Source organism: Colletotrichum truncatum (assembly GCF_014235925.2).
Source record: "Colletotrichum truncatum strain CMES1059 chromosome Unknown Contig_0001, whole genome shotgun sequence".
Taxonomy (NCBI): Eukaryota; Fungi; Ascomycota; class Sordariomycetes; order Glomerellales; family Glomerellaceae; genus Colletotrichum; species Colletotrichum truncatum.
The window spans coordinates 4,173,627-4,201,099 of record NW_027222398.1 but is presented as its reverse complement, the minus strand read 5'-3'; the positions used below and the strand labels follow the sequence as shown (position 1 = coordinate 4,201,099).

At 51.6% G+C, this 27,473-nt stretch overlaps 6 protein-coding genes across 6 annotated transcripts; 3 read left to right on the top strand and 3 right to left on the bottom strand.

The window, feature by feature from the left end:
• Positions 1–1,373: 1,373 nt before the first annotated feature.
• CTRU02_201152 (ankyrin repeat protein) lies at positions 1,374–3,182 on the top strand (the record flags this gene model as incomplete). The annotated part of the gene is made up of 1 exon (XM_036726178.1): positions 1,374–3,182. One exon carries the CDS (start codon positions 1,374–1,376, stop codon positions 3,180–3,182), a length of 1,809 nt encoding a protein of 602 aa, XP_036581860.1.
• A 4,569-nt stretch (positions 3,183–7,751) lies between these two features.
• On the top strand, positions 7,752–13,208 carry CTRU02_201151 (uncharacterized protein; the record flags this gene model as incomplete). The annotated part of the gene is made up of 2 exons (XM_036726177.1): positions 7,752–7,803; positions 7,900–13,208. 2 exons carry the CDS (start codon positions 7,752–7,754, stop codon positions 13,206–13,208), a joined length of 5,361 nt encoding a protein of 1,786 aa, XP_036581859.1.
• A 2,280-nt stretch (positions 13,209–15,488) lies between these two features.
• Positions 15,489–16,203, top strand: CTRU02_201150 (uncharacterized protein; the record flags this gene model as incomplete). The annotated part of the gene is made up of 2 exons (XM_036726176.1): positions 15,489–16,021; positions 16,080–16,203. The coding sequence occupies 2 exons, from the start codon at positions 15,489–15,491 to the stop codon at positions 16,201–16,203; spliced, it is 657 nt and encodes a 218-aa protein (XP_036581858.1).
• Positions 16,204–17,274: 1,071 nt separating this feature from the next.
• Positions 17,275–17,772, bottom strand: CTRU02_201149 (uncharacterized protein; the record flags this gene model as incomplete). The annotated part of the gene is made up of 1 exon (XM_036726175.1): positions 17,275–17,772. The coding sequence occupies one exon, from the start codon at positions 17,770–17,772 to the stop codon at positions 17,275–17,277; it is 498 nt and encodes a 165-aa protein (XP_036581857.1).
• Positions 17,773–20,214: 2,442 nt separating this feature from the next.
• CTRU02_201148 (centromere binding protein B) lies at positions 20,215–20,793 on the bottom strand (the record flags this gene model as incomplete). Its single annotated transcript, XM_036726174.1, has 1 exon — positions 20,215–20,793. The coding sequence occupies one exon, from the start codon at positions 20,791–20,793 to the stop codon at positions 20,215–20,217; it is 579 nt and encodes a 192-aa protein (XP_036581856.1).
• A 3,181-nt stretch (positions 20,794–23,974) lies between these two features.
• Positions 23,975–25,846, bottom strand: CTRU02_201147 (bZIP transcription factor; the record flags this gene model as incomplete). The annotated part of the gene is made up of 1 exon (XM_036726173.1): positions 23,975–25,846. One exon carries the CDS (start codon positions 25,844–25,846, stop codon positions 23,975–23,977), a length of 1,872 nt encoding a protein of 623 aa, XP_036581855.1.
• Between the last annotated feature and the right edge of the window lie 1,627 nt (positions 25,847–27,473).

Below are 27,473 nucleotides of genomic sequence, written 5' to 3'. Positions count from 1 at the left end.
CCCACCTTCGTGAACTTATGTACTCACTCCTCGAAAGAAAGCAAAGTTTGATTCTTCTCCCCGTCAGTTTCAATCGTTGTTCCCAGAATGATTTCCATCTTACAAAAGTAGGAAGCATGCCGTAGCAACTTCATTCGTTTGAAACCAAACCTCAAAATGCCCGAGGAAAACTTGATAGGCGTTTTTGTTACGCCGCATGATAGCTACTTGACCTCCTTGCCACAAAAGACTTTCATTGTGCCTCAAAAGCCAGAGTCACTGCAACAGACATCTAACAGGGCTCTGCAAGTTCTTTCCATTCGCTCTCACCCCACACTGAGTTACTTTCTGAGTCGCGCTTCCAGTTACTAAAGTATCCAGGGTCATCTATGTGAGGGTGTTTGAAAGCGCCAGGTGTCTGCAGTGAACAGTGATGAAGGCATGCTGCCTGGAACTACCTAGTGATATAGCTAGACCAGACGGTCAAAAGACGGATGCTAAAACGTCAGTAGGGTGAAAGATAAGAGGTACGACAAGAATATCCAAACTGAAAAGATCAAGGGGTTTGATATCATTCTCATGAAGAGCACTGGCAATCAAGTCTCCTGTCGAATGTGAATTTTTCAACTGTTCTATTGAATACTCTGGTAAGTTGATCGTGCGGACGTGGTACTGCTTTCACTTGCACTGCATTCGGGACGCAACCTACAATTTTATGACAACGTTATCTTCGTTACGTTGGTGAGCTTTGCCCGTCATATGACTGCAATCGCGTATACTTAGGCTTAGCAAGATAGCAAGCAAGATCTCATACGTCTACAGACGGTTGCTACAAATTTGCTTGGCTTTCAACAATAGTTACTTCCTCTTCTGCCTGAGCAAGGTCGATATCATCAACTCAAGCATTGTACATCTTCGGCAATGTTTTGAACAAGAATCCTAATTTTGAGCAAGAGAATGAAGTTGGCCATATCACATAGAAGAATCCCCAAAACTTACACGAACCACAGTGTACTGGTCAATTCAACTCTCCAGCCACGTAACATATACAAAGTCAGCAACAGAAAAGACCAAAACCATCCCAGAACAAATTCCCAGCTGCGCCGCTCACGATACTGCCAAGGCTCGAGTCCAGAATGGCCGAATGATCCCATGGACCAAGAAAAACACAGGTGGGCGTAAAAATGATCCAACAGGAGCCGCTTACCTCAGCCGGCACCAATAAGACGCAGAAACCTCCCTTGTCACCCCCCCTTCGTCATTGTCATAAGGTACAAGCCATCCCGAACCCCAGACGTCAGCCATCAGCCTCATCCAAAGGCAGGGAATATCGTCCTCGATAAGACGAGAAGAAGAAGAAGAAGAAGAAGAAGAAGAAAAAAAAAAGACGCAAAATGGAGCAAGCGTTCCGGCGACCGCAGGAGATTCTCCAAGCCTGCGTACGCGATGGCGACTTGGACCAATTGCAAGCTATGGCGGCGGTCTCACCGGAACTTCTTCAGCAAAAGTCCGCGTGGGGCACGCCCCTTGACGTGGCTGTTCGTCTCGATAACGTCGCCGCCGCGCAGATTCTGCTGGGGGCGGGCGCGGATCCCCTGGACGACAGGGGGATTGGCGATGTGTATAGGACAGCCATGGAACTGGCGGCCGTAGTGGGAAATCGAGGAATCTCACGCCTCATGTGGGAACACATCGGGATCATGTTCCCTGATGGGATTGTTGACAATGATTACTCGGGCACCACCAAGCTGGTTGAACGGTGTCTGCTGCAGGCGGCCTCGTACGGACATGCTGCTTTAATAGGGGATTATCTGGAGTGGTCTGCCGCTTCCATGGCACCGTTCACGTGGAGTGATATGGCGAAGCGTGCCGCTTTGGTAAATGCGGCGCATAGATGGGAGGCGGATGTCGTCGAGCTGCTCCTAGCAAGTGTGCCGTATGAAAAGACCACGCTTGATGCTGCTTTGGGTCTGGCTATTGGGTTCAAGTCTATGTTGCCGAGCGAGGAGACGTCAGGGATTGTTTACGGCGACGAAGATGAGATCAAGCAGTATCGTATTTGTGTTGGATTGCTCAATGCTGGGGCAGATGCAAATGGGGTTAACCAGGGCGTGCATCATATCCATCGGGCGATCGGCGGCATCGTGTTGTATGGCGCTCTTGAAGCTCTTCTCGAGAAAGGGGTAGACCCAGATGCGAGGGCGGAAAGGGGTCGGACTGCCCTCCAGCTTCTCACCTGTCCAATCCCAGTACATGACCAGAGCCGAGAAACACGCTTACACGAGAAAGGAATTCGGCTTCTTTTGCAAAAGGGGGCTTCAGTCTCCTTAGGAGATGACGAGGGGGAATCACCTCTTCACTGGGCCGCGATGAACACCGACAGAGATATCTTTCTGCAATATATATCGTACTTCAAAGGGATCACCCCAGTTCTTTGGTCCACGAACCACCATGGAGAGACACTTCTTCATTACGCTGCCGCCGGCGGAAGGTACGACACAATCGAACTACTTATATCCCGTGGTCTAGATATAAACGCCGCCAGCGAGAACTCCTGGACACCCATCCTCTGTGCCCTCGCGCCCACTCTCATTGGCGACCAGGACAACGGTCGCGGGGTACCTGGGCGAAGAAAATCAGAACAGAACGCGGTCAAGTCCGCGAAACTCCTCCTTTTCAGTGGCGCAGACACAGACGTCGTGACAGCAGAAGGATGGACAATCCTGCACGTCGTGGGTAGCTACCTCCAAACGGAAGAACAGCGAGCGGATGGACCAGCCAACGACGACTACAGTGCCGCCGGCCTCGTGTACGGACTACTTGTCCCAGGGTCCTACGACCTGCCGCCCATTAACAGTCCTGCCAGGGGTTTCGACCAACTTTGGCTATCGCGCATCTCGGAGGTGACAAGAAAAGGTCTCTTCGGCAGTGAACCCTGGGGGTACCGGGTAAACAAGAATCTTTCTCTTTGCGCAGAAACGGAGACGGCCGTCGTGAAAGAAGGCCTTACGCCGCTGCACTGGGCGGCTGAGCATGGAGCTGTTGGCGTTGCGCGGGTGTTGGTTGATCGAGGAGCTGACTTGGAGACGAGGGATAGCACAGGATCGACGCCTTTGAAGCTTGCGGCCAAGTCAGAGTTCCTCAAGGATCACGAGGCTATTAGGGATGCGGTAAAGAGGGTATTGGAGCCGGGAAATTGCTAGTTGTGGCTGTACTGTTAGTCTTACTAACTAAATGGTCTACATTTATATCATATTGGCTGTTAGTGGGATAGTCATTGCCGAGTCCGTCACTGTTCACCAGGACTCCATAATGGAAGACTGTTATTCTGGCAGCCCGAAACCATTCACTTCTAGATAGCACTGGCAAAACTTTCCAAGATTGTAGGTGCCACCGAGAAGAGCTATAGCGACTTCAAGGACGACGCCTGATTCCAAATTTTTTGCCGCCGTCTCGTAAGGCTTGCATACAAAGCTCTTGGGAGCAAGCACCACTTACATCAACAACACCACGTGATTTTGGCAACTTTACAGGTCGACCGGCTGATCCCGCTGCTATCTTGGTATGTGCTCCATGACTTAGATGGAAGCTTTTTTATCATTATTAGGTTTTTTTTACTCGAGTTGCAGAAACTCTAGTGGCGTTGGATCAGCTCTGGTTGAGCTGTCTGTAGCTCGCAAGGATTACATGGACAGCATTGTTTACATAGGTCAACAACTCGCGCTAGACCCATGACAACAAGAGAAGTGACACGACATTGTGGCGATGGGACCAATTACCAGGCTCATGCCTGTGGACTAGCGCCGGGAGCGCAGATTACAGCGGTGGCATATGCAGCCCTAATATCAATGGCCCGTTGAGGATGCAATGTGAAGGGCAATTCAGAACAATTGCGTCAAAGAGGTCATGTGTTGGCTGACGGAGCTATCCTTTCATCATTGAACGACTCATTGGTCAAGTTCTAAGACATAACGCCTCCACGTGCTGATGCATCTAACAAGCTGGAACGGCTGCGCCTCCGAACAAATCGCGGTGTGGCATGAGCAGATCTGGATTCGGCTGGGGCCGCTTGCGTCTATTGGACTGGATGGCGACAACCCAGGGTCGATCAAGGGTTGTAGGCGTGGATACGATACCTTACGGACAGCAGCTACCTCACGCGGACAGCGTTTGTAAGGCAAACAGGAAATAGGTCGATACGGAGTTGCAGGACCCGCAGGTTCATGGGGACGATAGGTTGGCGGGTGATGGACGGTAGTAATAGTCAAACAACGGGCATGGGGGAGAGGTATGGGGCAGCGGAGCGAATAGGGACTGGTGTTTTAGCTGAACGAACGTGATTGCCTGGCAAATCTGACGTGCATGAAACGAGCGATCTGTTGGCGGCCAGAAGCGGGATGGAAAGCTATTATGGTGCCACGGCTGGAGAGATCAGCGGCGGTTGTGGTGCGGAATCAAGGTGATACCGCTCTAGCGGTGCGAGTGGCTGGATCTATCCAGCAGAGTGGTAGAGGTCGAGCATTCCATATGCGAGGCCATGGAGGAGGTACGGATGAATAACATGGATGTAGCGCGTGGGAAGTATTGGGCCGTGGAGGCGGATCTTGTGCAGACCATGTTGAGCTGTGTAGAGACCGCACTACCAGTACCTTGGTGTTGCCTCCCAATGATGGATAAATTAACGCAGTCGTGGCTCCTAAATGATTGGAGCTGGTAAGTTGGCAATTATGTGGTGAATAAGAGTGGCGGTTTGTTGATAAAGTATGCGTGTCAGAAACTTGGGTTGTGTATGCGCGCCGAAAAGGTTGACCGAAACGTGGCCATATCAACTAACGTCTCACGATGCGGTCTAGCACTCACAGAGAGAGAGAATAGAGTGTCGAGTGGAATGGCGAGGTTCGTGAGTCGGTGTGTCGATGGCCCCTGGGCAGGATTTGGGCCGACCCTGGATGCGAAGGCGGCGGCGAGGACAAGCAGGTGCAGGACGGTGGCAGGAGAGGGAGCGGCTCGGTACTTAGTGACGACTGGGTGTAGCGGTCGGGAGTGGTGTCGAAGGGGTATCGAAGGGGTGTCGAAGGCAGTGGTGCAGCAGATGAGGTGGGTTGATGCTGGTTGGGCTCGCGCGGGGGTTGATTGGGCCCTGTGATGCGTTGGCATGGCGTGCCAGCCTCGTGTACGATGCAGATTGGATAGCGGGCGACCAGGGCAACCCTCTGTGCGGTCGTCCTGGGGGGAGCGGACAGGCGTCTAGGAGGGCTCGAAATGGCGCAGGGTGTCCGAACATGTAAAACAAGAGGGCCAAAGGCTATGCATGCCAACTCATCCGGCGGCCAGAAACAGAGGTAAATTTTTTACCTGGCACTGCTGGCCGGTTGCCTTGTTGCTCTTTGCTGTCGCTGCATTTATTGGCCGTCGGTGAGCCGTGATTTGTCCGACTTGTTGAGGAACACGAGATGAAGTGGATGACATGGGCATGGAGGAGCCGACCGGTGTACACATGTAGATATATGTACCTCATGCATTCTGTTGCAGACCGCCTTTGAGCGGGAAAAAGACGCTGCATAACTGCTGGATGGATGGATGTATGCCCCCAGTTCGATGCCTTTGCCGCTGGTCATCATCTTCAAGCTCGCTGATGCTGGCGAATAGTTGATGAGTACGTATTTGAATTCGTCAAAACGGCCGGCAGCTGTGCGTAACCTGGCACAGCAGCAGCAAGGCAGTGAGAAACGATGCACAGAGACGGCGCAAGGTGGTCTTGGGATTGAAGATATTAGTCGCAAGGTAGAGAGACCTTCGCATCAGACCCCAAATCAAGCAACTCCCTGTCTGTTTAGGAGGTTGTTGTGTTGTCAAGTGCTGTTGAGACAAGGACAGCTGCGACAGAGGAGATGACGATGCTGAAAGGCAATAAAAAGAAATGTCATGCGGTTGTTCTGGTTGGTCCCGTTTACAGTATAGTAGCCCTCCTCTGGTACACGTTAGTGAGAGCATGCCGCTAAGAAGACGAATGGCGCCTTAAGGTGGTAGGGGGGTTACTGGTTCGCGTGGCAATCCAGATAAGAAATAACAAAAACAATCAAGAGAAGAAGAAGGCATATCCTCGACAGCACTGTCTGAGCTGTAGTCGATGCTTTTGTCGACAATGTCTAGGATATAGCTGGATAGTAGTAATATGGGTGTTGTAATTTTTCTTGCCCCTCTGGTTGGTATTTTGTTTTTGTTTTGTTTTTTCGGAGGGGGTTTTTTTTTTTTCTTCTTTTCCTTTTTTGCCTTCTTCCTTCATTTTGGTGTGGGTGTGCGTTGGCGCTGGTGTTGGCGGCTACCGTTTTCGTCCAATCTCAGTTCAACTTGCAGCTTCTTACTTCCTCCATGTCTCCTCCCATTTTTTTATTTTTCTTTCGGTTCTGGTGAGGTGGCAGGTGGGAGAGGCTTACCCCGTCCGCCCCTTCTAGCTTTGTTCGGCTTAGGCCGCCTCCTCCCCCCTCCAGCCCTTACCCCACGCTACCTTGCCTCACCTGTATGGTAAGCTTCGAAGGCTTCGCTGCTGCTGCTACTTCCTCACGAGCCAAAAGAAGGCGCACCACAATGCCATTGCCAAGTATCTCATCCGTACCTGCCTTGGGTTAGTTCTTACTGGAAGTAACTACTTGTGGTCATTCACTCACGCTTTCCCTGGCTACTTACTGGCTGCTCCTCCTCCCCTCCGTCTTTTCTCGGGGATCCTCCAGCAGTTCGCACCAGCGGAGAAAGCAAACAACAGTATTAGCATCGAACCTTCTCTCTGTGTGTTGTTTACCTTGCTGCGCTGTTGTGCTGTTGCCACGCATTCACCAACCATGAGCAAGTCAGCATCCCTTTTCTTAACCGCCGGCCCATTCCTACCCGGTCGGTCCTGGTTCCGGTCTGCGGCCCCATTGGGGTGGCCCCTGCTCCAGTGAGTCGGACGTGGAGTTTGTGGTGAGGTGGTTGCCGTCGTTGCCCGTTGCGGTGGTTGTCGTTGTGCACCTGCCCTGTGCACCTGGTACCGGCATTCAGCACCTACTACGTACTACGTACGTACTTGGCCCGCTGCTCACCTCTTACCTCAGCGTGGCCTCCTTGCTGATTGCTCCAGTGTTTCCTGCTTGCTATGCCCCAGCCCCATTAAGCTGCTGTCGTTCGTTACTGCTCCACACTCCCCTCCTGCACGTCGCCAGGTCGCTTCCTTGTACCTGGTCTCCTTAAACTGCCAGGTACCTGACCCGACCTACGTACATAGTACCTTCCTGCCCCAAGGTACCAGCCCACTCCTTGCCGTTCCTTGCCTTCCCTGGCCCTGCCTGCTGTGTTGCTGTGCCTTCCACTTCTCGCGTTGTGACCCTGGTTCTTTCTTGTCCCGCCCCTTCCTCCCGAATACCTTAAACCCCAACCGCAACCAAACCTCAACTCCTGCTACAGCTGTAAGGCTTTTGTGTTTTCCCTTTTCTTCCAGGAAACTTTCAACACCAACAATTTGAGCCTCTTATCGATCGTCGAAGCGACCTCGCGGCCACGAGGAACTGGCATTGCGCCGCTCTGCCACTCACCCTTTCCCCCTTCTTCCCGCCCATTCTCCCACCGAGTCTGCCCCGCCCAAGCAGACATACATTTGATCCACTGCCGACGAGCTTCCGTTGCCGTTATCCTACATTCGACATCGGACGGTCGCAAACAGCACAGCTTCCAGCCTCAGCCAGAGTTGCTGCTGAAGCTGCTTGCTTGTCCTACGTTAACTCTCTAATGTTCGCATTATGATTTCCATGCAGCGTTCTCTTTCTTCGCCCGTCCGCATAGTATCTGCTCGTATGTCGTACATCCACCCGCCTGACTGTCGCCCAACATCGGCTCCTTGCTTGTGTGCTCCCAACATGCTGACTATCGCTTGCTTGCTCAACACAGCTGCCTCCCAAGATGGCGCGAACCCTCCCCGACCCCCGACTCCTCCCTCCGAAAATTACAATACCTCCTTCAGATCCCGCCGTCAGCGATCCCCTAGCCCTGCTCCAGTTACTGACGGTGTGAACCTGCCTGTTCGCCGAAGCGAAGACTTGCCGCGACGAGCATCGCACCAAAAGCCTGTCATAGCACAGGCTGTTACGCCTACTGCGACGTCGCCCGTCAAGGCCAACATGGATTCATCCTCGGAGAATGCGCCCGCCGTGACCCCGGGGAACACAGCTTCACCAGCCATTCCCCAGGCTCTACTCCCAGACCCTTCCCTGTACACGAACCCTCACATGGCACCCGAACCTGACACCACAACTCTGGAAGAACTCGCACATTTGGTTAGACTGTCAAAATACCAGGAGCGCAAGCGCGCGAACACAAGGATCCGTCTCCAGAGAAATCTCATCTCCACAGCCCTCTCTGCCCGCTTGAACCGTTGCGGTGAGATTGCCCGGAAGAACTTGGTTGACTGCTTCCGATCCGATGACAAGAAGACTTTCTCTACTCTGTTTAATGCTATTCACGACGTGCGCAAAAGCTGCGACGAACTGCGCCGCTATGCGCTCTTGGAACCTGAATTGGAGTCACTGCAGTCACCAGCGTTGGCCTCCTCCGAAAGTATAGAAACACCGCCGAAATCGACTTCGGGAGCAAGTTCTCTTGGCTCCATCGCTCCTTTTCTTTCTGAGCTGCCAGCATCAGTCCGGGAGATTTTTCTTAACTTCTTGACGCAGATCCGGACAAACCCGGATTATTTGGCTACAAGGTTATGTTCCCTAACACCAGCAGAGTTAAACGCCTTCACCAGTTTCCACCAAGGTCTGGAGCCTGTTGAGTCTGTTCTACCCTACCATGGCCGCTCTACCGCCCGGAGTCATGTTGGCTCCAGCACTCGAACGCCTTCCCATCTACCTACCGCTATCGAGCGCCTGCTCTCCTTCCAGCGACACGACCCCCTGTCTGCCTTGGTACATACATGTTTTGCCAACTCTGCCGGCCCCGATAGCGCTGAAGACCGAAGAAGGACGGAGATTTGGGGAACCGCCCTGGCTAGACTCATCACAGAGTCCAAATCTGCTAGTGAACCTATGCTGACATCCGTCCTCAATGTTTGGACCGCTATGCGTGACTGGTCCGGAAAATCTAACATGGAGTGGTACCTGATGAAAATTCTCGAGGATGGTGCTTTTCTCCTGGACAAGGCCGAGGACCAGCATGGAACCCGATTTAACCTGGCGGATTGGACAGCCAAAGACAGTATTGCTGCCGAGGAGTTTTATGACAGGGCCGTCAACGAGCTTTTCGAGATTATCGACGACGAGGACGCTACAGGTATTCCCGAGGGTCTTATCGAGCTGGGCAACGCCATTTTGAAGAAGCTTGACAGCAAGCTTGTCGAGGGCACACGGAACTGGTTTGTTTACAAATGGCTGTTCTCAGTCTTTCTCCTTGGTGTCGTCATCCACCCAGAAAGCCATGGTCTCATGGGTGAGTACCATATCACCGAATATGGGCGACAGAAGATCCTCAAACAAGTTGCCATGAGGGCTCAACAACTGGTCGTGGATATTACCTGGAACAAAAAGGGCACTGTTTCCACCCCGCCCAAGATCCAAGAACATGTTGAGAGTATCTTGAACCGATTCAAAGGATCGCGGTCTCAAAGGCCCCCACCGAGGCTGCTGCCCGCTCGCTCCATAACATCTCTCCGAGAGACCGTTGAGGTACACCCGTACCTAGTTGTCAGCCCAGCTGATTTGGTCACTCTGGTAAACGCTCTATTCCCTGAGCGCCGGCCCATGTCAGCCCAATCCAGCGGCTTGAGATCCGGAGCCCCGTCAATATCTGGATTTTCGGCAATCTCCCAGCCCATATCCATGGGAGGTACCCGACACAACTTTGAAACGGCCTCAATCCTGAGCACAAGCGCTTCATCCGTTCTCAGCGATGCCACCACATCTAGGGAGACAAACTTGGAGGAGCAAAGAACAGGCTCACCTCAGCGATACTCGCCGCCTGTGTTAGACCCCTTATCACAGCGGCGTCTCAGCAATTATGAAGATGATGGCTACCGCCTTCGCTTTGCCTTGCGAGAGATGAGTGCCCAAGTCGGCATGGACGTTATCCAAGGCTCCTGTCATCCTTGTGCTGAAAGATGGGCTGTTTTGTTCATATCTGCAGACGGCAACAGCTTGTCTAGTCAAATGACCTATGACCCAGAAGAGGACATTGAGGAGGAAGAAAACTCGTCAACGAGCGACACAGATGATGACGAGATTGATGACAAGCCCGAGTTAGACAAGGATTATCATCAGCTCCGTGACTCTATCCTGAAGCTCGTCCAAGACTATGAAATTCCCCAAAGCATCGAGCCTGAAGGCAATCGGGCTCAGTTCAGTAACAGAGCTACTGGAATCAAAAAGTACCGATCGAAGAACAAGATTATTACAGCTGAAAAGTCCACGCCAAGCAGAAACCCTTACCGTCGACGTGAGACGGAAACGCAAACAAGCCAAAGCGACGCGCAAGACAAAGAGGGCTCTTCAACGCAAGACGCAGACAAGACACCGAAACAAGAAGAAGAGCCACCATCTGTTTTGATCGCCATGCTAACTGCAGCATCCGCTCAGTCGCGAGCACAGGCCGATTTTGTATCAGCTCACCTTTATTGGAAGACATTGCAGCAACTGAACGCTCTTAGCTCGGAATCTTTGAGGCGGAACGGATTCGCCATTCTCTTGAACATCTTCTCCCGCGGTCCACGAGACTCCATTCGCCGCTGTGCATCTGCCATTGAAGAATACGATGCCTGGCTCGTCTGGTTGAAGCAGAGCCAGGAACGACATGAGGGCCTTATTGAAGCCATGTCGAAGAGATTGCGTGCACTTCGCGATAAGATGTGGTATGTAACTGATGTCCGCAACTCTGCGCCGTATGAACAGAGTCGCAATATCTGCGCTGCTCTCAAGACTATGGGCATGCCACGCCGATACAACTCATACCAAAGGAACCGTGCGCATCTAGCCAGAGCACCTGCATCCAGCTACTTATATCGCACTGAGACTCAAATCATGGACCTTCTCGCGGCCTCGGAAGATCAGGGTGGACCTAACAAGCTAAGTGACGATCAAGCGGACAAAACGTCTCGCTGGCTTCAGCAGGCAGGCGTCGAGAACTTCTGTTGCGGCGAGGAACGAATTCACAGATTCTGCTGCGAAGTGGACACGTGCATTTCCAAGCTGATTGGCGAGTCAATTATGGATGGGCCTGTCCTTTGGTCGAGCGAGCTATACCAACGCGACAGACGCAATCTGGAAACCAGCAGGAACCCTCGTGACAACAGAGACCATCATTGGGACGACAGTGCCAGTGTCATGAGTGACCCAGAGCGGAGGTTCATGTCCACCGGCAGACCTAACTCTGTCCGGGATCTGCGAGCCATGTCGGCCCATAACTCCAGCCAGCAGTCGTTTGATTCTGGCAGCTACCGTTTCTCAAGGGCAAGCACCGTCTTGTCTGACATAGTTGATGGGCCGGATTACTTTGGTGTCTCATCTCCTGTCCACACAATCGATTCTAGTTCCACATTCTGGTCACCTTTCCAGTCGGCGATTTCTCCAAGCTCGGCGACATCTCGCGCGCAGTCTCCCACGACAAGCATGACGAACCTTTCTAGTTCATTCCAGCATCATCAATCACTCGCCTCACATGCCAGCCATTCCACTGGACGACCAGGCACCTCGGCCTCGTCCAATGAGACAGTTTATCAACAGCGCCTCTCTGAAGAAAAGACTCGATTTCTCAATGAGCTGCGTCAGACCTTGGTTAGTTTGTTACTCTCTGACCTAGGTACGCTTGTATTCGCGCGCGGTTCAGAGACAGACGATTGGTTTTCGACGCTGGGCCAAGAATGTATTGACAGGCGTGACGCTCTTGACAGGCGGGCGCGAAGAATGGGCAAATCGGGCAAGATATCTCTGAAGCCTCGAGTCATTGAGAAGAAAAAGAGCTTTGGCAATTTGCGAGGCGCTGGCGAGACTGACAGAAACTCCGAGACGACGGAGACTGGTAGCACCCCCGGGAATGACGGCTCGACAGCAACGAACGATACTGTCGCCAGTCGACCCAAACAGCCCGCCAAGGAATCAACTCCCGAATTTCCCTTCAAGAAGGCATTCCAGAGACTGCTACGCATGTTTAGCGTTCATCCCGATCCGCACGCCAAATTGAGCGCTCTTCATGAACTTGAACAACTAATCGTGGCTTCCTTAGCCAGTGGCTCAAAGAGGTCAAGGCTTGGATGGACCAGATCGGAGTTCATGTCACCTGTTGTGGACGAGTCAACCGGGAATGGTCGCTCAAATCCTCTGGAAGAGGTGATTGATAACGTTAGGGAAAGGCGGTCACATGCACTTCAGCAGTCCCCTCTCACTTCGCCACCAGCCGTTGGTGGCCAGATGCGACCAGGCGCCTCGGATGCCCGAGCGATTGCTGCAAACAGCCAAACGACCAAGGACGCGATCACCAACGTGCTGCGAACTCTTTTCCGGGACTTGTCAATCCGTCCCAAGACGCTCTTCCGCGACTTGCAATTCATTGCTGCCTTTGTTAATCCGTCAGTTTTGGACAATACAGATAAAGGCACGGCGTTTTGGGATACTGGACTGGCTGCATTGGGCCTTAAGCAAGAAGTATGCCGTACCATGATTGAAGTTGCGGATGAAGTCCAGGGCGTGTACACGAATACTCGAAAAACCACCAACGACACGCAAATGCACGACACCGAGCGGCTGGATTCCGACTCGCCTCCTCCTGTTACGACAGCTTATAGCTTGGCGCAAGCAGGAAAGATGTGGACCATCACAGCCAAGGAGGGTCTGCCGACCGCTCAACGAGAGCTGGCCATCTTCTACTTATCTAACCCTGAGCTTGTGGAGCGTACCACACTCCCTCTTTCAAAACCTCGCGAGGTCTTCAAACAAGCCGTCATGGATAAGTATGCTGGCACCTCAGGTCGTAGCGGACCAGGTGCTAGCAGACTTTACGCTGCGGATAGGAGTCGTACCTCCACTGGTTCCTCTGGTCTTGGCTCTGTTGGCGCTCAACATCCAGGTCAAGATGCAGGCTCCAAGGATGGAGACGTCCGCAACGACCCTGCCCTCATGTGCGTAGCCGTTCATTTCTTCCAGGCTGCTGAACAAGGTGGTGACGAGCTTGCCACTTCGTTCCTCCGCCAGAACGAGTTCAACGCCATGGCGTAAATGACATCATGAGAGACATGACATGAGGTATGAAATATTGTTGTTTATTTATTTTTCTTACATAATTCTTTCAAGGAAATATTTCTTTTCGTAAGCTGCGCCAGGGGCAAGCCAGCCGTTGGATGATTTGAGGAATTTTATGACGGATGCACGTTGGGTCTCATTTATAGCATTGTACCGGGTATATACAGCAGACGTCGTACTTGTAGCCGCGTTGTCAATGGACAACAATTTGACGACAGGCCCAAGTGATTTTACATTTCTTTGGCAGGTATCTCATGTAGACAGTGGGACATTTGGCAGCGGGCACATGGTTTTGGAGGATATACCACTTTCCTATGATTATGACTAGCATATGAAATACAGGCTTGGGTATTTAGACAATGTTTGATGCCGTCGACCGCATTTGTGATGTCATGTTAGCCCACTAGGGACTGTTGTGTTTCCTGGCCCTCATTTCCTCGTTGGCTATCAAATACTTTGTCCAGCAAATTACCAATCAGACACCATTTTTCTGCAAGGTCGTGCATATAACACGGGATTGCGTGTATGGCTAGGTTGAAGTAGTATAATTGTTTGGATAATGTCGACCCCGCAACATGTTGTCTCAAACGCACTCTCGATCTAACGTCTGTTTGAGTTACCTCGTCTATTGCAGTATAAGAAGCCAGATGCCATGTTTACCCCTTTGGCTACTCTGATTCTTTGTTAAACGCACAGATCTTAACTTTCCAGAGAACTGTACGAGGCATTTTACGAAAAGTCGCCTGATGAGAATGCGTAATTATTGTCAAGGCGCTGTGGATGTGACCGCCGTGGAGAAGACTCTTGATGAATCGTCGGCTTCGAAAAGACAAGAGATCCATATTAGTTGTTTTGATGACGACGCGGAACGACTCAAGAACTACAGAGGGAGATTCGTAGTTGTAGCGGGTTTACAATGCGGACCTGTGCCGATCATTCCGTCGTCTGAGCAGACGCCCGGCGAGCAGCTTCGTCATCAACACAGCCGTGTAGATCACCATATATTGGACGGGCGATGTAACCGGTGACCTAGCCAGCCCAGCAACGACGATTTTACAACAACACAGCTCCAGTCGTGACCAGCGTCAAAAGTGGTCCCCCACCCCCCTGACAGCGCCACACGGCATCACTGTGCGTAGGGCTTTCCGCTGTGGAAATCCGGTCGAAATCGGCCGGTAGAAAGGAAGCATAATTATAAGGCGCGGTTTTTTACTATAGCTGAGGGTATGCTGCTAACTTAAAATGGCGTCTTTGCCGGCCCTCGAAGGCTCTATAGGGATAGAGGACCGCGAGGGTTTCGACGGGAGAGAGGCGTAATCGTAGGGGCTTCCCTGGCTATTGCGGCTTCCGCGAGGGAGGTTTTCGTGGGAGGTAAACGTTCAAGGCTCAGGGGCCTTCGGGAACTATTTTGGGATGTGGGGGTGGGGGGGAATAGGCGTCAGGAGCCGCAAAGCTTGGGAGTATGTAGTGCAGGGATGTCCTTGGGCTTTCTACCGTGGGGCCGGCAGCTTAACAGGTGGAAGTCTAAGCTCAAGGTTCATCGCTTCGTTTGCTTTCTTGGAGAACAAAAGATGGGGCGGCAGAATGCTATGATATCAGTTACCTCTATGTGTCTTCGTCGTAGGGTAATCCCAGTGTCGAATCTCGGTCTTGCCCCTCTCTCAACTAATAAACTGGGACTTTGCAGGTTAACAAGGCAGAGTGGCGGCTGTTGGTTGAGGGTCAACAGGAACATTGTCAGAGTTGCTTTACGGTGTCAGAAAGTCAATTCGGATGAACCCCTGAATCCAGGTCTAAGCGGTGGAACTATCGTGACGGCATCCCTGACGAGTTTCCGGAACGTGGACACGAGCATAGTTGAACAGCCACATATCGAAAGGTAGAGCCAATCCTAGTGCATAGTCGTTGTTGAACATGAATGGCAGGGTCGTAGGGTGGCATCCACGATGGAAATCGGTCATCAGCCATGACTTCATGGATGAAGTTGATCTCCAGAACGTTTCAACTGCGTCGTAAGCTACACACGACGCTGAGCCTCCGTGTTGACTTATGGATCAGCAGATTAGATGGAAAACATGTCGTAAAAGATTGATCCAGTTGGAGATAAAAGGCCTCCTTTGTCGCGGTAAAGTCAAACCTTCATCTCCTCATCAACACACATCAACACACATCAACATCTGACCATCATTCAATTCAACCACTCAGTCACATTCACTTCGTTTACCTAAACAACCACACCACCACTAAACTATCAAAATGCAGTCTTTCACCATTGCCACCATCATCGCCTTCGCCGCCGCCACCCAGGCCGGCCCTCTTTCCGTCAAGCGCGCTGACCAGTGCAACGTCGCTCCCAGCGGCCCTACCAGCGCCGACGTATCCCCCTTTTCGCAGCCCGCTGCAGCTACCGCAGACGCCTGCCAAAAGCTTTGCGAGGCCGACGCAAGCTGCCAGGCCTTCGTCTTTGGCCTTCCCGAGTCCGGAAACACTCCTCTCTGCTGGCTCTACAACGTCCCGGCCGCCCAGATTCCTCCCCAGTCCAACGCCAACCTGATGGTCTTTGACAAGGCATGCACTGGCGTTCCCACCGCTGCTCCCACTCAGTCAAACGACCAGAACAACAACGGCCAGGACCAGGGCCAGGGCCAACAACCCAAGAAGCGCAACGTCTGCGGCGCTGCTCCCACCGGCCCCGCCACCAACGATCCTACCCCTCTTGTCACTCGCGAGGACATCACTACCCAGGCGGACTGCTTGGCTCTTTGCAAGCAGACATCTGGTTGCCAGGCGTTAGTTACTCTTCCTCAGAAATCGAAAACGTACATTCACGGCTAACTGAAATAACAGCATCGAGTTCGGCAAGCCCTCCGCTAATGAACCGGTCCAGTGCCTCTTGTTCAACGTCCCTGCGTCTCAGCTGCCTCCTCCCACTGACGGCCAGACTTTTGTGGCTTTCGACACCGGCTGCTAAATGCAGCTTAGTCAGTTATGGCCGTCGCTGCGGGCTCTTTCCGTCTTAGACGCGTCATTGAGTCTTAGCAGGCTTGTACAGTAATAGCCAGAGGGAGCTGAGTCGAGTTATGGGACTGAATATAGGGTTGGGAAATCGAGTATCATGTTTTCCTTTGTAAAAGTTCCTTTTGGTCATCGATGTCCCTCTTTCAAAACTTCCTTAGGTTCTGTAGAAAGAATTGGGTGCTAGTACGGTTCATAGATTGAAATTGCAACACACTCGCGCTTATTACGTCCCTTTCATCACTTTCCGTGATGATTTGATAACCAGTGTCACTCATGAGCCAACGGTAGGAATGTGTATCCCTATTTCCACGGAGCATGATATCTCCCTCCATGGGTTGTTACCTTTCCGAAGACTCAAACGGAAGCGTAAAGATGAAGGAGACTAGAAACGGGAGAAGGTAGTAACTAGAATCTATTGACTGTGGGAAGCTACCACTCTCGCCAAGGCCCAGCTGAGTATCCTGCAGCGTATTCAACTTTCCAGAGACTATGAGGCGATGGTTGATTTTGCTCTTGTTGCAGCCGCAATCATTTACCAACATTTTCTTACCAAGTATATCCGATTGAGTCCAAGTTTTCGCACAGCATTGTTCATTCTTAGACTGGCATTTTATGCCAAACGAAGTTGTGGTGTGCGTGGTCTTGGTTCTGGAACAGGCCTGAATCAGCCTAGGCGAGAAATCTAATCATCAGGCAGTACTAAAATATCTTCACTAAGACAATTTCTTCACTAAAAGCCCTTTGCCTAAACGAAATTTTTTCACTGCAATTTTAGCCGCCCCCCAGGGTTGGAGACGGATTTACGGGCCAACCACGGTTGATGTGGCGTCAGGCTGTGCCAACCCTTGCTCCTTTTCCTCGAGCAATGAGTAGGCGAAAGACACTTGACAGCCATGAAAACCTTCACAAGCGTTCAACCCGGAAATCATTGGGGATATGCATAAATTAACAAGAAAGTCGAATCAAGATAGAGTAATGAATGTTTGATCAAGAACAAAGAAATTCACCCCCCACCCCCAGGCTTTTACTTCTCTGGATTGGACTTTTTAGATAGGTCTAACCCGAAGATGCCGCTTCCAATCTTGACGCCGAACTTATCAGGGCCGAATTGGAATCTTGAGCTGCCGCTGCCTGAAGAGCCGGCACTCGCACCCTCGTCGTTCAGAACAATCTTGAGGCCGCGCGGCTCGAAGAAGCCACTGTTCCACCGTGCGACTATTTCAGCCACTCGGCCTTTCCCGTTTCCTTGTCCCTTTGACTGTTGCTTATTTTCCTGTTCGTCGGCTTCAAGAGCGGCTGTGAGGTTGGCGACGAAAGTAGACCAGTCTTGCCTGGAGATGTCGCGGCCGAGCCATAGTTCGGCAGGGTCCGGAAAGGGAAGAGATGGAGAGGCCGTTCCGGACTCTATGGTAATGTAATGCGTTTGTATCTGATCTGGGCGGGGAAATGGTGGTTGCCGAGCGATGGCAGAAGCGGCGTCCTCGTAAGGAGGAGGGGGAGCATCAAACTGGTCTGCGCTCATGTTGACTTTTACGATGGATCTCGTGGGTCCAGATTTGTTGTGAGGGGTTGTTAAGGTAGTCAGGTATGTATCACTATGCAATTGGTGTTGTCTATTTTTGTTGTGATTTAATGGCTTCGAAACCCAAAATAAAATGCAAATGAGGCAGATATCAGACAGGTGATGAAGCCCATGCGAAGGGCAGGATTGCCTTCTTATTAACACGGACAGTCAACCGGTGGACTAGCCGGAATTGAGAATCGGATAACGTTACGGATACACCGAAGTCCATGGAGTGAATGGATCGCACAAGTGCAAGGGAAAGGGCGGGGAACCAACATGCATACAGCGCAAAAGAGATTGATAACAACCTACTTGTGGCCCGATGTCCCTTACCAACGTGGCAAAACAACTAATCTAGACTTGTCTTTTGAATGGATGCAACACCACGGTGCATCAACGCGTGTCCAGCATGTGCTGCCGTAAAGAGAGCGAATCAGCAGTTCGCTGTTATTTTTCAACGACCAAATTATGGGGAGACGAACCAGGGTATCTTTTGTTCTCTCAACGTTGGCCCAACATGTCGACTTCCGTGTTTGGAGTATTAAAGATCTAACCGGATATGCAAGGCCGGGCTCGAATTCGACTGGTCTAGACTTGACCCTCACCATTGGCTGGTATCCACGTTACTTTTCTGGGAGCTGGGGTAGGCTCGCAAAAGTTCCTCCTTCGTTGCTCGGGTTTTACGAACCAACAAACCGGATGAACCTTTGTACCAAACATCCATACTGCATATTGCAGCACACCCTTACCACATGTCCATCTTAAGGAGGTGGTTTGTAGTATCTCTAATAACTCTAACTGGTTTTGTACTTGGTTTTTAATGTGCCGCAGTTCAGCATGCCAATACATTTGGGACTTTGGCGTTCATTGAGAGTGGCGCGGGTCTCGAAGCTGATTTCACAAGTGACTGCTTATCTCACGGTTAGAAAAAGATCTTCTGCTTATCTGGGAGCATTTCGCATCTTCTGAGGTTGTCGTCACGGGTGAGGCTACAAGGAGGTACGTCGCTTTTCTTTTTCCAATGAAGATACGGGGACTTGGACTTCATTAATAGTATTTGCAAACAATACGTTTAATTGCCGACACAGACATGGAAAAGATTATGATTTGTGTGATCCGCACATGTTTCGCAAATGCTACGATAATGTCTGGAGCTTATAGCTTTTTGACATTATCCTTGATTGTGAGACTTGATAACGTGCTTCCGCTTTTTGAACACTATGGAAACATTTCACGGCAGCCTCGCTGATTACACGTTTATCTAATTCCCATATATTCATTGTCTATATGCTCTTAGGCAACATAATCAAGGCTGGAGTTGTCGATCTTCGTCGAGTTGATAGTATATACCATAACCGCGCAATTATCGCCAAATCAGGGCACCCACGTGATAGTGATGGACACAAGCTCCAAAAGCGCATAGCTTCAACGACTGATTTCAACAGTTCTAAGAATCAATGTAATTCCGTCGTATCTCAGGCAAAGCTTGGGCATGAGAAACCTTGTATAAGAAACGTGGATCTGAAACGATCTCGGTACAGCGTTTCTACGGCATCCGCTACCAAATACCATGCGGGAAGAAACAAGAAATCTCGGGATGGGACTTATCAGGAACACTCTTCTTGAAGGTGGCTCAGCAGCTGGGCATCTAGGATCAAAAAGCTTGTTCAAGGGACCCTTGGAGTTTCCTCGCATATAAGCCCACTACTGCAGTTCACTTCGACCTTCCAGATCCAGTCAGTGCTGATGCGACCATCAGCATGATCGGGCCTGCATGACTAGGGTGATACTAATCCACATTGTACCGGGTCCGTCACTCACTCGCCGCGAGAGATGCTTATGGACAAGGCCCATTTCCAGCGGATTTAGTCTTTCGATTGTCAGATTGAGTAGTGCATAGTTGATGTAGCCAACTGGTGGCAGCCATGTACTCAAGATGACTGGGCTATCCACGCGTCCTTATTCACACATACAGCAACAGACCCAGATGAAAGAATGTTTTACAGGTGGCTGTTGTAATTACACTGGCCTAACGCATCTGAGTTTGGGTACAAGAGCAACAACGACCACTACAGAACAGCATACATAGAGGTGCTAAAAGATCCCAGAATCGAGAGGAAGACACTTTGTATACCAACAGAAGGAAATAACGCACCTGGAATAATTCTCAAGCATGAAATTTTGTTACCGCCTTTGCCCTCATTGCCCAGATTTACGGGCGGGATGAATACTTACAATCTTGCTACCTACAGACCCATAACCATGACCCCAGCCTTAAGAAAACGCCCTATAACGCCCATAACATGCAACTTGCCGTGGAAAGCCAAATCCCATATAAAAACAAGAACCATCGCTACTTTATGCACCCAAAGTCAACACCAGTCCATGCAATCGCCCAAATCACTCGTACGGAATGGAACCAAATTCAAACTCTGTCGGAAACGTCGCACAAGATAGATAACTCTCAGCCGGAAAGCTGTTAGCCATCTCTGTCAGCATCTTATCCCGACGAAGGTTATACCGCGCCTTGAAGCGGCTTCTCCAGCCTTCGCTCCATTTGGGCAGGGACATGCCCTGATAGCACGGCAGCGAGTACCACAGCTCGGTGGCTCGCTGTCGCAGCATGCTGCCGGTGACGCTGCCTTCGCCGCAGATGAACTCGTAGTCGAGCATCCACCTGATGAGCTCCTCCTCGAGTTCCTCCCACTTGGCGGGCCTGTCACGCTTTCTACTGTCATTGGTGGGGGCGCCCCCTGCGTATGGCTCTAGATCTAGGAAGGCATACTTGTGGCTTAGAATGTCGCTGACGGTGGTCGAGTTCAGGTGGTAGCCGTAGGCTTCTTGCCACCATACCGAGGCGTCGACCTGCGACTTGGGGCCGTCTGTCTGGTCGAAGAACCAGGCCCGAAGAGCCCGCCGCTGCGCGTTGGTGATGGCTCTTCGCCTCTTGGACTCACGCAGCGGCTTAGTGGTTTCCATTGCACGTATCGTGAGGCTGGTGAGCCCCCGGAATGCGGAGTGACGCGATCAGGGTCCCTAATGTCGCCTGCGACCAAAAAATCCACTGCACTAATGCTGTTGTGGACCACCTGTGCAACACCGATGCTGTGCTATGCTGACAGGCTGCACAGGTGCCTATTTAACCCCCCAGCAACGGTGCCAATAAGCGCGTGCTTATGTAGTAGTCGGAGAGTGAGGCACCTGTGGTATGTCTGGCTGAACCAGGTTTGTGGGACTTGGCTCTTGGCTGCTTGGTGAGGGGGGAGGAATAAGGCTGATGAGCGACGATCCTCCAGACAGAAAGCGACAACGGATTAAAGAGACAGTGGAGATATCTTGCAGCTCTCGTTGAACTTGCACGGGAAAAAAGCATGGGATGACGACGATCTTGATTATTGAATCATGTTGGCTACTCAAAAGTATATGTATTTTTCGCCCCCTGTATCTTGTTGAAGGTTCTGGTTGAACATGAGCTGGTGATGGATCCTCTGAAACGCCTTGCAGCCCGTATGTACCACTGCCTCTTTGGGACAAGCAGGAGACAAACGGGAAGATGAAGCTGGTATGGAAACATGCCCTCCCCCTTGCTTATGTTGCCCGATGTGTATATATATATCCCGTTTTTGTTGGTATTACTTGTCACTCCAGCCTCATCCTGCTGGGCGGCGGCGCAAGTCCACTGCGTCGTGTAGAGCATAGCGCGAGGCACAGCAGGGCCCAATGTCCCCGCAGGCGGGCCCCCTTAACCATTCACAACAGAGGGATGTTGCGAGAGACGCAGCGGGGCAGCAACATAACCTCGTTTCCTGTCGCGAAGGTGTGTAACTAGCGGGAAACAGCAACATGTGGAATCATTGGTGTCGATATGCACTGGGGTGTTATTGCATTGTGTGTTTTGTTGTTGAGTGTGAGAGTAAGCCCGAATGGTGGTGATGTGAACTTGAGCTTTGGTCCAACCTCAGCTGGAAAATCGGCTTGGCTCGCTTGGCAGGATCCCTGCCGAGCCACTCCTCTACGGTGTATATGGTGGATTGCTCCTTCGAAACACACCCCACGCGGTTTGATTCCTACAGTTGATTCCTACAGTCGGGTCCTCAACGGTTAGTCTAACGCAAAAAGGTTCCAACGAACATTGTGATGGCTTATGATGAGCCATGTGGTTTATCGTCGAAACCCCGGCGTGCAAGGCTTTGAAAGCTTCTTGCTCCGTCTTATGGAGAATGTTGGGGGCCGAGGGAGGTATAACATCAACAGATCAAGCCGCATTGAGCGGCCGAGAGTCAGCGTGGTGATCAAAAATAGGCCATGACATGGTTAGTGTTGCTAGTGCTGGCCAGATGGAATTTTAGATAAGGCTGTTTATCTTCATTGCCAATCAGAGCAGTCCCATCAGACTTCTTCTGCACTGACCTTAAGGTCCGAATATTCCTGGCCCTCTTTCGTCAATGATGAGGGCACAGCCAATGTCATTTTTGCCCAGGGCTTAGCTCCATCTTACACATTAGAACCACTACTGATCGAGATACGCAAGTCGACTATGAAAAGCTGAGTCGCCTAGTGTCGGCTGGACTGCGTAGTAGCCGCCATTCGATCCTGATGTACATCGAGCTTCGATCAATCACCTCGAGAAACTTCAAGTCACCTCTATGTGACTTATGGCGGAATGATAGACCTACGGCTTCTGTGCAAGCTTGTTTGGCGTGTTGGAGTCTGTATGGAATTCAAATTGACAATAACCTGTCATTTGCTGAAACCACAGAAATCGGTAGTTGCAAATGACGAAATGATGACATTGATACTTTTTAACTGGAAATCTAAACAGACTTAAAGGACGTGCTGTATTTCTTGCATTTATTCTCTCTTGAAACCAACCCACAAGAGATTGTGTTTTGAAATCTCATGGACCTTTAATGTAATACTTCTAGACGAGGTGCTTCAACAGACCTGCGATTGGCCTATGACGTTCCTGAGATGTATCAACGTTCCCTTGGATATGCTATAATTCCGTCTTGAGCGGTTACTACTAGATCTACTTACCCGACCTGTTTTTTGTTGGAATAGCCGGAACTCGCTCGGGGTTGGAGTGGCTCCGTCGCCGGCAGACTTGTCGGCACCCCGGGGTGTCCACGTGACGGGCAGACGGCTATAAGATCAACAGCCACTTCATCCAGCACTTCTGCTGAAACGTATTTCATGGATATCAGACACAAGACAAAAATCAGTTTCCCCCTTCAGTTTATCCCACTTTACGGGTACCCTGTGATATCAGCAGTTTTGCCTCTAATAGGTACACCAACGTCAGTTGCCGCAAAATCCTCCCCAACTTAAGAATCTATATGGCCAGTGATCAAAGTGATGGATGGGTTCTGTTAATCGTGCTTTAGCTTGCGGACCACCTTGAGTAGAATCATGGCAAGTTTAGACGTCGAAGGTAGCAGTCTTAGGAGCTTTTTACAAATCTACACGAAGTCTTTTTTTTATTTTTATTATTATAATTTTTCGTTTAAAAAGCACATCCCTTAAAATAAGGTAAACAGGCACTTCTTCGTCAAAAGGAAGATTCTCATACTTTTCATTACAAGCCTAAACCAAGTACCTAAACAGCATATTATATACTCCCACATGAAATTCATGATTCAGACAAAGACATTGTGGAAAAGCACGTGCCTTGTTGTAGATGCCTGACTTGAACATCGGACCTGGACGATAAACGGTCAGCTTCATGGCCAGGCCAGCTGCAAGCGGACTTTATTCAACAGAAAACTGCACCAACATGACCGGAAAGCACAAAACACAAAACTGTTTCGACATCACAGAAAAGGCACAGTATTGCAATATCATATGTTAATCTGTATTTGCTTCACCTCGGCAAGATTGCCAGAGACGTATCAACTAAACATGTAAAAATCAAAAAAAGCCACCGCTCATTCCGGCTTTGGCCAAAGCCATGCGGTCCCCTTCCATCCATAGTCTCCCCACGTGTGCTGCCTGCACTGTTTTACGCAACAAGTATATAAAAAAGTCTTTTTTTGACCACAACGCCAAATCATGTTTTCATCCCGCATCAAAACCCCATTCGCATAAGTCAATCCAAAGTACCCAAGATAAATACGAAGCTTTTTAGTAACCGCCCACCAAACCCTAAAACGAATTTGCAAGTCTACTGTCCTCTTCCAAAGCGAATGTCAAAGTCCTTGAGCACGCTCATGATGCTCGCGGCTTCGACTTCAATAGGCAGTCGCGAGGGAGAGGGCAGCGTCTGACCGGGCTTGGGCGCGGCACGGAGCTTAGGCAGCCAGGAGCCGATGTCGTCTGCAGCCTTGTCGAAGTTGCGATGACTAGACAGAGTCTGGTAGGCCTCGGCGCAACTAAGGCTTAGGCCGAGCTTCATCTTGGACGGAAGGCGGGGAGGGGCGGATCCGGACTTGCAGCATCCTCCTCCGGGACCGGCACCACCACAGCAGCCGCCGCCGCCGCCGGAGCTACTGCCTTCACGTTCAAAATTTGCTGAGAGGGCACGGCAGAAGAGGCCTGATTTGGGATCCGAGAGACACTGGGCGCAGGTTCCGGGGCCCTTTGAGCCGCATCCACGGGAGGTGGGAGCCGTGGGCTGCGTGGTCTGCGGACGAGGACGGAGCTTGACGGCGCCGTCAGAATCGATCTCCATGGGGGGAGGGACGGCGTCGTTCTCTGATGGGGGAGGGGTCTGGGTCTGCTGAGAGTAGGCGGGAGGAGGTCCGTAAGGGGTGGTAGCGGGAGGGCCGATAGACATGGTGTCGGCGCAGATGCAGTAGGTGCCGTCTTTACAAAACCCACACGAGTCTTTGATGGAAATAGAGGGGAGCGGCTGGGGCTGCATGATCTGAAAGGTCGACCGCTGGGGAGGCGCCGCCTTCTTGGAAAACATGGCAGTGAAGTCGATCTCAGTCTCCTCCTCAGCCGGGGTCGGGTCAGTACGAGCACGCTTCTCGGAAGAAGTCACGGCCGAGGGAGAAGGTGCCCGCTTGAGGTCGGACATGATGGCGCTCTTGATGGTCTCCTCGAGGCACTCGCATCGGCCTCCGAGGGTGCACCCTCCGCATCCTGTGACAGTGTTGGCGAGAACGTCGTCAGCACAGGCACATGAGCCACTAGGGCCGCATGACCCGCAGCCAAACGGGGCGGGAGAGTCTTCCATTTGGGTAGAGTCCTCGGGCGACACAATCTGGGAGATGGAAAAGGGCTGGTTTGAATGACCCACTGAAGGAGTGGGGGGCTCGTGATGAGTGGTGACCGAGGATGCCCGGCGGATAGGCGATGGCAGAGCTCTGGGGGCTGCGGCTTGCTCATTCCAGCGTCTCTTCTCACCCTCAAGGTCCGTCTCGGCCTTGACACGGTCCTTTCTCTCACGTTCAAGTAGGTTTTCCAAGACAAGGCAGCGGGACTTGAATGCCTGCAGCTCCATCTCCAATCCGTGCACCTTGTCCTTGAGCTCTTTCTCGGTCTTCTCATAGACATCACGCTGCTCGTCAAGCTGCTCCTCCAGCTCGCCAACCCTCGCAGCCCTGCGCTCACGGAAGGCACGCTGGGCGGCACGGTTCTGGGCCTTGCGTTTGGTAGGCGGCGTATCAGTGGCGGGCTTGCGACCAGGTTTTGGGCGAGGCGGGATGACCCATTCCTTGGTGGTCATGGACATCTTGGGAGCAGCCTCGGTGGGCGGGGGGCTAATGACGGAGGCCATGGACATTTTGTTTATAGGCTGGGGGGGCCTAGCTGATATGGCGGGGTGTGCGGCGTTCGGTCTGATGGCTGGCAGCTGATGCGGGTGGGAGGCATTTGTCGGACCGGTGCTGCCGGGGGTTGAAGCGCCAGGAGTGGACGCAGGCGGCGAAGCAGCGTTAGAAGCGGGCGTTGAAACGACCGAGTTTGATCGGGATGCGGCGGCGGAGGTGTATGCGCTGCCTCGTCGGGTTTCGGTTGGTGGTGAGGCGACGGGAGAAAAGGTAGAAGAGGAGTGGGAGGAGAGGGAAGCGGAAACACCTGAGGCGGCCATCTTGAAAGGGACGGCGGAGGAAACGAACGAGCACACTCAGCAGGGTTACCGCGGGTGGGGGTCAGTGTGGCTGCTCATTCGTTGCCGGCTGGTGGGATGGAGCCGGACAGGTGGCTGACAGGTGGTGGCAGCAGGTGTGGCTTGAAGGATATTGGTAGCGTTGGTAGCGGACGTTTAATTCCGAGGATGAGGTTCGGCGAAGTGATGACGCTCGGCTTAAAGATGAGATGATTTTTTCTTTCTTGCTTTCGTCTCTTCTTTTTCTGGCCGTTGTTCAAGAGTAAGAAAAAGAGAATAGGTGCTTGTATTTGGCTGTTATATTTGCAGACGATCTTCGGAGAGCAAATGGTTTTCTCGGAGAGGAATCGGCGTTGCCAATGTATTTTGGTGATGGTGCAGTGATCTGAGCTGATTCCGATCAGATGAGTGACACCCCTACAGTGACTGCACAGCTGATAGGCGCAACCAATGCACAAGAGCTGAGATGTTGGGTCAGGGAAAAGACGAGCGACGAAGGGCTTGTACGTCTTGTAAGTTTGCAGCCTGTGGCAGCCAAATGAGAATTGTAATAGATGTATAAGGGACAATGTAAGTGTGTGTGTGTGTGTATGTATGTGTCTCAGTAAAAAGAGAGAGACGATGCGGGCAATGTGGAAAGTTTTCCGCTCGTTCGCAGGGTAATGTTTGTGTGGGCTGGCTGATGAGGGAGACTCTTGTGTTGGTTTGGAGGGGGAGCCAGAACAGACCAGAGGGGATTGGAGGGACAGCTGGAGGGGGGACGGGGGACGGGGAGACGAGATTGAAAAGGAATTTTTGATCTGATTGATAAGATTATCTTGCTCGCAAGGACCCCACTCAGGGCCAGGCACTAGTCGCCTTTTTTTCACGCTGGTTTTTTTTTCCCTTCACTATGATACGGAGTACTTTAGTGTACGTACCCGGTAACCCACTACCCAAGGCCGAGGGTCCCCCCTAGCAGCTGTCAGAGAGCTGGGCCAGTTTTAACAGTTACGCACATGGTATAAACCAGTAGCACACACACAAAAACCCCATAGTACTATGAGCATACACTATTACACACACCCACACACGCTCGGGTCGGGTCATGGAGACTACGGAATCGTTCGATGGGCACCCTGTTCCGGCCCTGCGATCTCGGAACTAGTTCTCGTTGGCTCACAGATTCCTAGACTGTTTTGCACAGCCCGACTTCTCCCACGCCCGCCCACGGATCACCGCCCAACATTGACGAACCAACTCCACTCCATATGCCACTGCAGGCTCTGTCCTCGAGTTTCCATGGCGTAACAGTCCAACCCCTCCCTCCATCAACAGTGGCTGCCATTCTTGCCAAGATCACCACCTTCCAAGCACGCTTCATCTAAGGGTCTGCCGATGTCGCAGCTTGGGGGCCACGAAGAGGAGTTGTGGCGATCGATCAAGGGAGCCTATCTGTCGCCAACAAATAAGAACTGCCCTTTGCCCGATGACCCGTCTCGTATGCCGAGAGAAGAGGATGACGGTAGCTTAGATGCTCTTTTTTTAACACTGATATGTTTCGATCCGACGATGGGAATACAGACATGGGGGGATCGAAGAAGTTAAATGGGCGCAAATGAAAGAAAAA